Source organism: Phaethon lepturus, unplaced genomic scaffold (genome assembly GCF_000687285.1).
Source record: "Phaethon lepturus isolate BGI_N335 unplaced genomic scaffold, ASM68728v1 scaffold41626, whole genome shotgun sequence".
Classification (NCBI taxonomy): Eukaryota; Metazoa; Chordata; class Aves; order Phaethontiformes; family Phaethontidae; genus Phaethon; species Phaethon lepturus.
In genome coordinates this window covers 3,361-15,655 of record NW_010547657.1, presented here as the reverse complement: position 1 = coordinate 15,655, position 12,295 = coordinate 3,361, and the positions used below count along the sequence as shown (strand labels likewise).

The window sequence follows — 12,295 nt, the reverse complement described above, 5'->3', positions numbered from 1 at the left end:
TTCCCTGCACAAGCAGTGGCTGGGATGAGGTTGCAAGCAGGAAGGAAATAATGGGAGGTAGCAGTGAGGGAGGAGAGAGAACCTGTGTATTTTAGTGGGGAGGGACTGCGACAGGAACAAATAGGTCAACGTGAAAGGAGAGACATGTTTGCGTGGGTAAGACTTCAGTGGAGAACCGGAATAAAGAAGCCTCCTCCTTGTGACCATCAGAAGTTGGAAGGACAAGAGCAAAGTCAGAAATTCCCCTTTTGCATCCCAGCATCTGTCCCAACTTTGTAGTGTCAGTTCTTGCAATTCTTTTCTTAAATCTCAACTTCTGGGAATCAGGCAATTCTGCATTGATCTAAACTTTTGTTGTAAAAAGTTTTTAGCCATAATTGTTGGAGACAACAAGCTGAACAGTATAGCTTCAATGCAATGGAAAAGTTTGGGAGCAGCATGCCTTTAAAAACGTAGTTGCATTTGTTTTATTAAACTGCTTCCATGTCTTAAAACTGGTCTTGTTTCGGAGCCTAGTTTGCCATTTTTCATATTGGAGCTGCCAGTGATATTTCCTCACCTTAGAAACTCACAGTGATGGAAGGAATCTGCTCCTCTTGTCTGGGAAGTATTTTGGGAACCTTCTGGCTGAAGGACTGTGCAGAGGGAACCACCCCTGTGCTTGCTTAGTATGGTGAGGGTACTGGCAGTGATGAGGAGGTGAGGAGTGTCGGACAGCAGCAGCGTGAGCACAAGTGTGCAGCTAAACAGCCCCAAGTGGGATCCCTGTGACCCCCATGAACAGACGGGGATGTCCATGCAAGAACAGGGCTTGGCTGGGGAGAGTCATGGTGCTTGCCCTCGTCTTGAGGCAGAGCCCTGGCTCCCTTGGAGCCGGGGAGATAGAGCTGGGCCACAAGGCACTCCACCATGTGCTGTACCTCAATGCCCTCAGGCTGCAGAGAGCTTTGAGCCCGTATCATCTCCTGAGCAAATGCTCTAACTGTTGGGCTGTGTTATTGAATGCTGGGAGAAGCACCAGCCACTGCCTTGCAAGCAAGTTGGCAGATGGAGAGGTGGGATGATGGTCCTGGTGGTGCATATGGGGCAGGCTCTACCAGCCCAGCGCCCACCGGGACGCAGCCCCCTCAGGCCTCAACACCACACAGATCTGCCTGCCTCCGTGGGAGCAATTTGGGATGCACACAAAAGCAAAATGCCAGGCCCATAGGGAAACTTGAGGTCAAGCAGAGGCATCTGATGAGTTCAGGAGCCTTTGGTTGGGACCCACAGATAGTGCCCTGCGTCCCAGCAGTGAGTTGTGTCTCCATGGGTGTTCCTCTGCTATGGGCCTGGGCTCAGCCTATTTTCCACTTTGGTCCTCAATAGCTCAATGTTCCTCTGAGCTTACCTAGGTCTCCTGCTATTCTAGTTTGGTGCTCTCTGGGATTGCAAACTGTCATTTAAGTATTTTGGCCGTTCAGCTGGAACAGCCCCAGGTCTGCTGCATCCCTCCTCCCAACTTTCCCGGCAGAGGTCACCCTGCGTCCGGAGGAGCCGGCATCCCACAGGCTGAAGCGATGTCTGTGTTTCTCCTGGGATGGCTGCTTAGTGATGAATCACTGCCTGAGTACAGGACTGATGTCACAAACTGCCAAGTGACCTAGTGGCTAGCTTGAGCTCTCCTGAAGCTGCCAGAGATCCGGCACGCCTACAGGGGTCTTTCAGCATGTTCTTTTCTGCAGTATTTCCTACCTGATAAGTAATCAGAAAGCTCCAGGTTACAGAGACAGTTCATCTAATGAGCAAGCGCTCTTGCGTAGCGCTGTTACATACACCATTTAAGCCCAGTGCTTTTAAAGAGTTGGAAAACACCCACAATGACCCTGGTTTTTGCGGTTTCTAGTGCCTGGATAGAGTTACTTTGTCAAATAGGTATTCGGATAGAATATTTGTTCACAAAACAGGATTCTGGTTTTTATGTCCTGAGTGATATAATCGTTAGGCCATTTTGCTGCAAAATTAATCTCCATCTGTAACTTTGCCCCCAGGAGCAGAATTGGTTTCCTTTGTGTTAGATTTGGTTTCCTTTGTGTTAGATTTGGGTCAGGAAAGACTTTTCTGAAGGCAAGCTGGGAGCATGAGGGCTCCCCTCCAAGAAGTCCTTGACCATCCAGGATAGCATATGGTCATCTGAACTGGACCAAGGAATCTGTGTATTTGATAAAGTCCTAAGATCATGTTGAGAAACTGCATGTTGTTGCTTAATGCTATAAACAACAATATATTAATAACTTATAACATGATAGTAATAACTAATAATATAGGGAAAAAATAGGATGTACTGGGCGATTGCATTCTCTTGCTCTTTGAGTATTCAGGTTGCAAATTGTTATGTTAAGCAGGGTCTTTCTATTGATCTGTTAGGTCAGCTACATTTGCAAAACGTTTATCAGCTCTTTAGTATATTGCTCTGGAAGGATGTTGGTCAGTGCTGTTTGACTCCTCACCTTTTTTTTCTTGTTTCCTAGGGTTATGATAATACGGAGAGCAGCGTCCGTAAAGCTAGTGTATTTTGCCTAGTGGCAATTTATTCGGTAATTGGAGAAGAACTGAAACCTCATCTCGCACAACTCACGGGAAGCAAGGTACAAGAGTAATGCGTCTCTGGTGTTTTGATAATAGCCAGCTAAGTGGCTTGCACTACTAGCAGCACGACCAGTGGCTTCACGATAGCTCTGGGTCAAGTTACATTTACACTGTTATATCCTATCTCACTCTGCCAAACACCGCTAGAGCAGCACAGCACTTGCTCAGCAGTGTGACCGTTTGAAATCCCACTAAGCAAGTTTTAATGGGGGTCAGGGATTGGTTTCAGAATGCATTTGATCCTGTGTAACTGCAAGCTGCCACCAAGCGGGTCCTTCCCACACTACAGCCTTGTTTACCTTTGCCTCTTTGGCATTGCATCCAGGGGTGACTGTGCAGTGAGTTGGATCAGTTGGCAGCTCTGGCTGAAAATCAGATCTGCAATACAAATTAGCTTTCAGTCCGCTCTGCAGCTGCACAGGTAATCTAGTGCAAAGGGTGGTGGGAATGCATAGCTGGGATGGGTGGGAGAGTAGGTCCCCTCAGCAGCAGTTTGTGATTTCGGGCTGGTAGAAACGCAGGTAAAGCTTCACTCTTAATAGTATTGCAGATGTGTCCCTTTCCTCCTGGGACATCAGCAAGCTGAAAGGATTTTGTGCCCTGGAGTTAGGTTGGCAGCAAAACTCAAATTCTGACCTGATGCTGCAAGGGAAATCAAGTCCTTAATTCAGCTGTGTCCTTCAGACAAGAGCTGACATTTTGTTTTGAAGCAGGAGATGGCTAATTGCTTTTCAGAGTGGCTCAGGAAGCTGTTGCAAAATTTCTTTGCCTGTTTGAAGTCATCATACCTGGGATTTCTCTGCAACTTTAAGATGAATTCTGCTTTTTTCTTTCTGAACTAGATGTCTGTGTGTTAACAGCTTTGTTCTTTTATTTTGAAGCAATAATTTCTTTCATGGGTAGGAAGTGTGGTGTAGGCCAAAACAACCTGAGACTGAGGACACTTGGATTTTATTTCTGAATTGAGTTGCCTTGACCTTGAACAAATTACTTGTACCTCCAAATTGCTCTGGAAAGAGACAGCTATGGGTGCTGAGGCTTACCTCATTATATTTGGGCAGTTAGGAAATCCCCCTATAAATGTTGTAGAGACTTCATTATCCCAGCATCCTAGGTGCTAGAGACTTACTCCACCACATAACTAACTATAAACATGTGAGTAATTCTTCTGGGTTTACGCAGGCTGCCTGCATGTTTAAAGTTAAACGTGTGCGTGAGTCATTGCAGGATCTGGAGCTAAGGTGGTGAGGCGGAAAAAGAAAACAAACGCATGCAAAGGAAGTATATAGTCATAACAGCTGCAGTTTCACTAGATGTACCAAGTTAGTGAAGGTATTTAAATGCCATTGAAAACGAGTATTTTATAAAGCATGGAGAGTACAGGGTGTTTCCTAGGAGCGACTGTGGCTCTTAGACCGCTGGTGTGCCGGCAGCCTCACTGACCTCTGTGGGAATCCTGCTTGCCAAGAGCAGACTCCAGGATTGAGTGAACTGTGAACATCTGTGAACTCATGGCTGCTGAAGTGAAATGCAAAAGGTTTTTCTAAATCCTATTAAATCTGTCTGTAACTTCAGTGAGACTAGGCATGCCTTCCTGCCTCTGTTCTGAAATAGGCTCAGATTTGCTTCTGCTTTTCCTCCAGAGAGCCTGGTGTCAGCTCACTCAAAACTGAGTTCACTGCAGAATGCAGGTATTAAGATTTGCAGTTGACTTTTGTCCACATCTTCCCCTGACATTTGTTTGTTTCTTTTAGATGAAGCTACTAAACTTGTACATAAAGAGGGCCCAGACCACCAACAGCAACAGCAGTTCCTCTTCAGATGTTTCAACGCACAGTTAATGGAGATATGTGGACATAATGTGTAGACTTAGAAGCAATCAACGGTGCCTCTCAGAGACCTTTCTGCTACTCTTCACTGGCGCGCTCCATCAGCTCAAGGAGGCCATGCAGATATTTATTGCAATCAGTATTTTAGTCCCTTAAAAGCTTTTATGTAGAATCTTACTGGTATTGAATGTAAAGGAAGCAAGGTCTGTGTTGCAGCCTTCATTAAAAGTGGACAACAGAAAGCCATACTTAAACATATTTGTATAGCCTGCTGAAATCTCAGAAATATGTTTAGGTTAGCGTTCCAAAACTGAGTCCAAGAGCCTGGACACATGTAAAGGCCAAACAAATCTTGTTGGTTTAGTTCATACCCAGTTTTGGTTTCTGTGTGCTAGTTACCCGCTCTCTCCCCGCGGCTGCAGCCGTTCTGGCTAGGTTCTCTGCTTCTTACGAGTCTTGTGGTCCTGTTTTGTACTCCCTGTTGCAGCTTGCCTAATGTGCAGGGCTCTCCATGGGGAGATCTTTGCAGATGTGGCTGTGATTCCAGCCTCGGATGCTTTAATACTGAAAGATATCAAGTGAGTAATGAAAAAGTAGGTTCATTTTAAACATCTGAGGTTTTGTACATAGTTCTTCCAACAGACCTCTGATGGGCTGATTTCTCTGTAACTGCTCTCCAGCCAGCTGTGCAAAACAGCTGGGCTTTTGCTCCTTTCATTGACTGTGTAAATATTTCTCCCCTCCCAACCTATTTGGCTCTTTCACATGCTCAGAGGACTCTCCAGGTTACTTGTTACTCCCCAAAGGGAACCTGAGGCCCAATTCTGGGAGCAATGCCTGTGATGGGACACTGGAGTTAGGTGGGTGGGTGTCAGATTAGGCTCTCAGTGTGTCCATGGGTGGGCAGTGGGAGCTGACAGTGAGACTAGCTGCATTTTTCTTGAAGTCTGTAGCATCAAAGGGCTGATCTGCTGCTGTGACCTGACCCACTGGTGTTGAGTGGTGCATGGCTTTGTCCCCACAACTCCTTTGTGCTTTGGGCAAAATGTTCATCCCAGAGGATAGAAAGGGCATCTGGAACTGAACAAAAAGACCCAGTGGAAGCACCTGCTGACCCAGCTGGACAGTGCTGGTTGCCTGCCGCAGCTCCCCTCCTTATGCCTGAAGAGCCTGCAGTGCTGTTAGCTGCCTGTAGAAACCTCCTTCCTGGCCAGCCCTGTGCACAGCCCCACTGGGTGCTCTGCATTTTGGAGGGCCCTCGCTGGGCACTGCTGTCAGCATGCTTTGGGTTAGGGTGCAGCAGGACAAATCTGATGATGCAGACCAAGTCAGAGCCAAACCAGCAGCAGTCAAATGCCCCACAGCATCACCCTTCCCCGAAGTGAAGAAGGGAGAGCCTTCTGATTGCAGAGGGTGAGCTCCCCCCGCGTCTGCCTGTGACCAGGGGAAGCAGGAAGATGCTGGTGCTGTGTTTGGCCCTGGGCTGGCTCCTGGCTGATGGGCATGCCCACCCCAAACCTGCAAGGGATCAGAACTGGGGTTTTGCCCCCAGTGCAAGTGATGGTGGACCTGCAGTTTATGGCTGCAGCTGTGGTGATGGATGTGTACTCCCTGGCTGCTCTCAGTGCCTCGGTCTCTCTCCAGCACCCTCCATTTCTCCTTCGGGGAGCTGAAGGGACACCTTGGTAGTGTACTGAGAACACGAGTTTCCAGTACCGCAGCAGGGGGGAACAGCAGGGAAGGTAAAGCCCCCCTGTCCTCCTTTTCCATCAGTTCATCCCTGTGTGTCTCAGCCCCGGCCCAAGGAGCTATGCTGGGAGGTGACGCTTGGTGCCAGCTCCCCTCCCAGTCCCCAGCTCAGGAGGGATTGGGGCTGGTGGGGTCTGTGCAGGACTGGGCTGCAAAGCTTGTCAGTCCCTTTCCCTCCTGATGTGAGAGCAGAGGAGGTGACCTGCTCCTGAGTTCTGTCAGGATATGTCCAGGCTTTTGCTGGCTGCAGGGCCAGTTCCTTCATCTTTCCCAACGAGTAATGCCATGACAGGAGAAACCACGCGATCCTGGGCGGTGGGATTCTCCTAGGGTCTTTCCGCAGGCTCAGAAAAGCCATCCTCGCTAGATGGGAGGATTGGCTGCTCCATGGTTGGCGTCTCCCTTTCCATGGACCATTTCTTTTCAACATCTTTCGGTATGCTTGTTAGAATATTCTTTTTTTAATTTTTTGAATGATTCAAATTATTTTAGTTTAACACAAATTTATTTTCCCTTTTGAGGAAATATTCAGCGGACTTGTTGGCAGCAGTTAGCTGTCTTGTTTGAATTTTTAGTAGTGGGTTTGGTTGGGTTTTTTTTTTGGTTTTGTGTGTTTTTTGTTTGTTTGGGTTTTTTTAAATTTGTACTCTAACTGCTTAGTATTTATGCCTCTCTTTCTCCCCATCTCAGTTCAGCATCTTCTGTTCCGGTTCTGGGGTTCAGAAGGTCAGCATAGCTGACCAGATGATGATTAGTCCCTCCCAGCTCTGATGGAACTTGGTCCATCACCATTTGCTTTTTGTTGGGTTTGTTTGTTTTTGGGGTTTTTTTGTTTGTTGGTTTTTTTTTTAATTGAATGGCACACTGTAGCAAATCTCCAGGAATTGAATTCCTTCTCAAATGATTTTATATATTTTATAAAATCCTGTTAGTATGCACTGAGAGTGAACGCACTGTAACGTCCCTGAACTGACCCTGGCGCGTGCGCTGACACTACGGTAGGAGGTAACGGCTCGTCCTCGAAGAGACGCGCGCAGCCTGCTGCGGCTCCGGCGACAAGCCTGTCTTATTCCGATGCTATTGGCACACTTGGGGCTGCAAACGGTAGAACCAGGCCTTACTTTCTGAATCGAATTCTGTTCTGTTTGTCAACAGATGCTCGTTAACGTGCTACTAAATTTCCTTATGTGAGTCAGTCGAGGACTGTTCATCCTTTGAGTACTCTAGAAGTATGTTATACCTGTATACAGTAGAGAGCATTCTGCTTAGGTATTTATAAAACATTGCGTATAATGTACATAGTAAGGTTGTTTAGTATGTTGAACATGACCTGATTTTTTTTTTTGTTTCCTTTGAAGTACTCAAAGGGCTAGCTCTGAATGTCACCTCTCTGATCTCCAGTGTTCTGACTTCAATAAGCTGTACAATCATTTTGTTTTTTCTTCAGCAAGCATAAAGGTCTCTCTGGCTACAAATCACAGTGTCCACGCACGCTTGCAGAGAAAGATCTGCATGCTGGCAGTGCCTCACCGCACCGGTGAAGCTTCTGTTCACGTTCTCCTGGCAGTAGCCATCTACTGCAGCTGCCTTTTTTTTTTCCTTCTGGCCCTTTATGCAGGGCTTCAATTTTTTGAGAAGCTGAATTATGAAAAAAAAAAAAAAAAAAAAAAAAATGTATTTTATTTGCCCACCATGCTTTAAAAGTCTGAATGGGAGAAAACTCTCAGCAGACAGCGGCTCCTGGCTGCAAGGTTGCCGAAATCTCAGATGTGGATGTTTTTTTCTGCCATTGGCTGCACCAGTGCTCCGTGGGCATGGGCAAATACCGGATCCATCCGCCCCACAGGTCTACGTACTGTAGTTCTCATGTAGTGCAGAAATATCGAGGCATGTGGCTTTCTTAAGGTACACTATGTGTGCTTGCCTGGATTACAATACAATACGAGACTGTCTTTTTTTATTGCTTATTACTAGCTTAACAATAACCTGTGTAAGTAATGTAACTCGCATCTTTGTCATCAAAACCTTTTCTCCCCACCCCTTTATTTATCAAGCATAATACTACATATTAAGGGACAAAAAAATAGACCTTCGTAGAATACAGCAGGACGTTGCTAACAATGTTTTAAGTGGGAAGTAAAAACCGCTCTGAAAAACGTCAGCCATGAGAAATTACTTTGTTGGCACCGTGTTCATGCGCATGTATTTTTTTCTATTTTTTTCCGCTTTTGTCATGTTACATCCATATCTGTATTTATATCTCATTTGTTTCACTTTTGAGTGTATCATGGCAATTGTACAGATGTTTTTTGTTAACATTTATGTGATAGAATTTGCTAAAAAAAATTAAAATAAAACCTTTTGAGTTTGCCCTAGAATAAATGGACATTGGTTTTTTTTTTGCGGGGGAGAAATACTAAAGTAGATTCATTATGCAGCACAGCTCCTCACTCCAGCAGCCTTTGCTTGTAAAGGATTTGCTCTTATTCCTGCCCTGGCTGCTGTGTTTTCACGTATTAATTAGAGGGTGCGTGGTGCTCAGGCTGTTTCCGCCAGGCACCAGCCCGAGTGGCAGTGGGGCCAGTGGGCAGCTGATCTTTTGGGGTGCTGGTCTTTTGCCATCGGCTTTTAAAAGTTTTTGGGAAGTCAAGATTTTAGGGGATTCTTGTGACGTTACAGACTGGAGAGCCGTATGCTGTTCGAAAGCTGATGGTCTCGTGCAAAGTCACGTAACGTGAGGAGCAAGGGCTCCAAAAGGTGCCTGTGTTACGAGGCTCGATAAGGGAATTGCAGAGGTTTTCAAGTACGTGGCAGTAGAAATTTGGGTGATGAAGTCTTTGGGGAGGTGAAGGGGTGCTGGGAACTCCACAGGTCTCTGTGCCTGGTACCAAAAGACAACTTGAATTTGAAGTGTCCGGGGAGCCTGAGCACTCGAGCACTTGTGTGTTATCCTGGGGGAATAATAGCTCAAGGCAGTTTAAAACCCTGCAGTGAAGCTGTGCTCTGCCCTAGGGAAATGGGTCCCCTAAGGTATGACTTCTACCTTGGTGCTATTCTTTAGCATCAAGGTAAAAGGACCTCAAATGCCTTGTGATGGGTGCAAGGGAGTCAGGAGAGCACGGGAGGTTCAGATTTCCTATGGGAAGCATTTGGTGTGAATATTCCCAGACAGGGAGAGTGTTGCGGTGCTTCTGGCCATGCAGGATAAGGCACTGCTAGTTAAACTATCCTCTCCCCCCTCCTGCGAGAGGATTATTTTATCTGCCCCTTTTACTCTCCAGGTCTTCACTGAGCTACAAGAAGTTTGGCAAACTTGGGGGGAAGTCTCAGACGAGCGGTAGTTGTGTTTAGCTGCAGACCCTTCGCAGCACCAGCAGCCTGACTGGTGCCTCCTTCGCCCTGGCACTCCTGGCAGCCGCCCGGCCCTGCCCGCGCCAGCCCAGCACCCTTCTGCGTCGAGGTGCCCGGGCCCGGCGGGAGCGAGGAGCAGTGACCGTGCTCTGCTGCAGATGGACCATCCCACGCCTGTGGTGGCCGGGTCTTTTCTGACTCCGCTGCATGTCAGAGCAGCGCGAGGGAAGGTCCACCCTCGCCCGGTGACCCTGGCTTCTTCCCGAGGTGCTTCCCACGCGTTTTGTCTCGAGCAGTGCTGGGTACCTGTGGTTATGAGAAAGGGAGGGGAGAATGAATAGAGCACTATCTCGTCTGTGCCTTGTAAAACTCCAGATGCTGGCCTAAATTAGCCTTACAGCCCCGAGGGATTTGGAAAAGCTCTGAAGTCTGAGGCATTGCAGATGTGGTATTGGACAACCCAAGCTGGGGAGCTGGGTTTCGCTAACACGTGCTTAAGATGGTCAGTCCTTGCAAAACCCTTTGTGGGGGCCGAGGAGAGGGACATCCCGCAGATGTAGGTCATTCTGGCAGTTTGTCCAAGACTCCTGCAGAGGGCTGTCTGCGTGGCTGGAGGTCTCCTTTCCCTCCGGAGCACCAGGCAGCAAGGGTTGGACTGAAGGAGGCTGGACATTCGCCTGCTCTGTCTCCAGAGAGCACCTCTCCGTACCCTGCGGCTGGCTTTTACCAAACCTGCCGTTGCTCAGGTTGTAAGAAAGGAGGCCAAGGTGGAGCCGCAGCTGCCGGCTCGCCACCAACCCTCGCCAGATGCACAGAGCTCCTCACGGAGGAGTTGTCTTCTCCCAGCAATGGCTCGTGCCCACTCACTGCCCGGGTCTGTCCCTCTGCTGATCCCCTTGGAAAATACGCAAATACGGGCCTTGGTGGCAAGACTCGCACCTCCGGGTGCGCCAGCACGGGCCACCCCCTTCGCTGCAGGAGCAGCGCGGCAGAAGGCAACAGTTGTGCAGGATGCAACCGCAGCCAGTGAAAAGCTCGACAGGAGCATCCCAGAGCGGGTATTCCAAATGAAATACAGGAGCAGAAGAAAATAATCCTCTCGTTCAGTCTCCCGGCTCCTTCTGTGCTGGATTTCGGTGTGTCCTTTAGGGCTGAGACTACAGCGCGTTGACAAGGGGGTGTTTGTTTATTGAACCGTCTTGAAGTATCTGTCCCTTGTAGCTCCTTTGTCACGAAGTCCCCTGTTGTCCTAAGCCACATGATTGCTTCACAGATGGAGAATGAGGAATGGCTGTAATTGCTGGCTTAGGGTTTTCCTGGGCTCTCCCCCACGGTGGAGGACCGGAGTCGCTGCCAGCAATTAAAGGTAGTTAGCAGATTCCTGGCAAGTGTGAAGGCTTGCTCTAAGCACTTGCGGCTCATTCTCAATTCGTTTCTCTGTCCTGGAGGGTCTGAACTGCTGCTGCTTTCTTCACAGCCCAACACTTTGCAATCCCCCTCAAATTATTTTGGGACCCCTTCCCTCCCACCGAGGGATGCGCCAAGGAGCGGCTCGGTGCATGTCAGCAGAGTTGCACTCCTGGACCCAGGTGCCTTATCTTAATATGCTCCAGTTAAAGAATAAGATGTTTTGGCTTAAAACCCCTGAGAAAGTGCAGCTCAGCTGGTCAGTGGTGACTTGTTAAGTTAAATAATTCCACTGCTTCTGATTATGCAACCCAGTTGCTTGCTTGTGCAACCCTCATTTACCCTCCTCGAGCAAATATCGCACCCCCCTCTCTTCTCTTCACTAACCCAACACATTTTTCCTTCTTTGCTTTTTCATAGACATCCATGAAGTACGGAAAGGGCCCTGCCCGGCGAGCGCACCCCAGCCCCGAGGGGAGGGGGCTGGGAGGAGGCTCAGCGCAGAAATGCGTGTAATACTGACCTCGGGGAGGAGAGGACGGACCGTAAATCTCCAATCCCTGCTGTGGTGGGGAAAAAATCCTGCAAGGCTTTTGGGAAGCTGCTGGGGCAACATGGGCATGGAAGTCAGCCCGAGCATCAGGCTGGGCTGGAGGGGGTCTCTTGCCAGCAGACACTGGGTGGTCGCCTGTCTGTGTAGGTCCAGAGAAAGGCCATCACTCATTGTGACCCCCCGTCGTGGATCCGTTCTTGGCTCTTATGAGCTTTTTTTTATATATATATATATATGTGTGTGTGTGTGTATATTTGTCATTAGGTGCCAAAATAGTTGACTCATTTCCTAAAAATAAAAATCTATTTAGTAAGAAAAGTAATTCCTCAATACTATTGTCCTGTAAAGCAATAAAATGTCAGTTCTGAAATCCTCTAGCAAACAACGTTTGAAGGTACCATAATTCAGTTTTTAAACGAAGGCTCGAGAAATATTGGCCCGGTAAACCCAAGGCCCTGAGGCAACGTTACTCTGCTCTCCTCGCTGCTTTGTCGTAACTTGGCAGATACCGAAACGGGCCGAGCAAAGCCCCCGCTTTCCAAAAAAGGGCTGTTTATATCCAAACCGAAGGCTCGAGAAATATTGGCCCGGTAAACCCAAGGCCCTGAGGCAACGTTACTCTGCTCTCCTCGCTGCTTTGTCGTAACTTGGCAGATACCGAAACGGGCCGAGCAAAGCCCCCGCTTTCCAAAAAAGGGCTGTTTATATCCAAACTCCAGTGCCAAGCCATTTGCCAGGAGCCAGCGACCCTCCTTGCTGCCCGGCACGGGGAAGATGC

The 12,295-nt window shown here is 48.2% G+C and overlaps 1 protein-coding gene across 1 annotated transcript in view; it reads left to right on the top strand.

Annotated features, from left to right (window-relative positions):
• LOC104622828 (CLIP-associating protein 1-B-like) overlaps nt 1-4,729 on the top strand; it is a gene marked incomplete at its 5' end in the record, with an annotated part of 30,658 nt that extends 25,929 nt beyond the window's left edge. Inside the window, 2 exons of the mRNA XM_010289719.1 lie at nt 2,511-2,627; nt 4,383-4,729. Of these exons, the coding sequence (XP_010288021.1) occupies nt 2,511-2,627; nt 4,383-4,469 (204 nt within the window). The remainder of the gene's footprint in view (nt 1-2,510; nt 2,628-4,382) is intronic.
• Nucleotides 4,730-12,295: the final 7,566 nt, after the last annotated feature.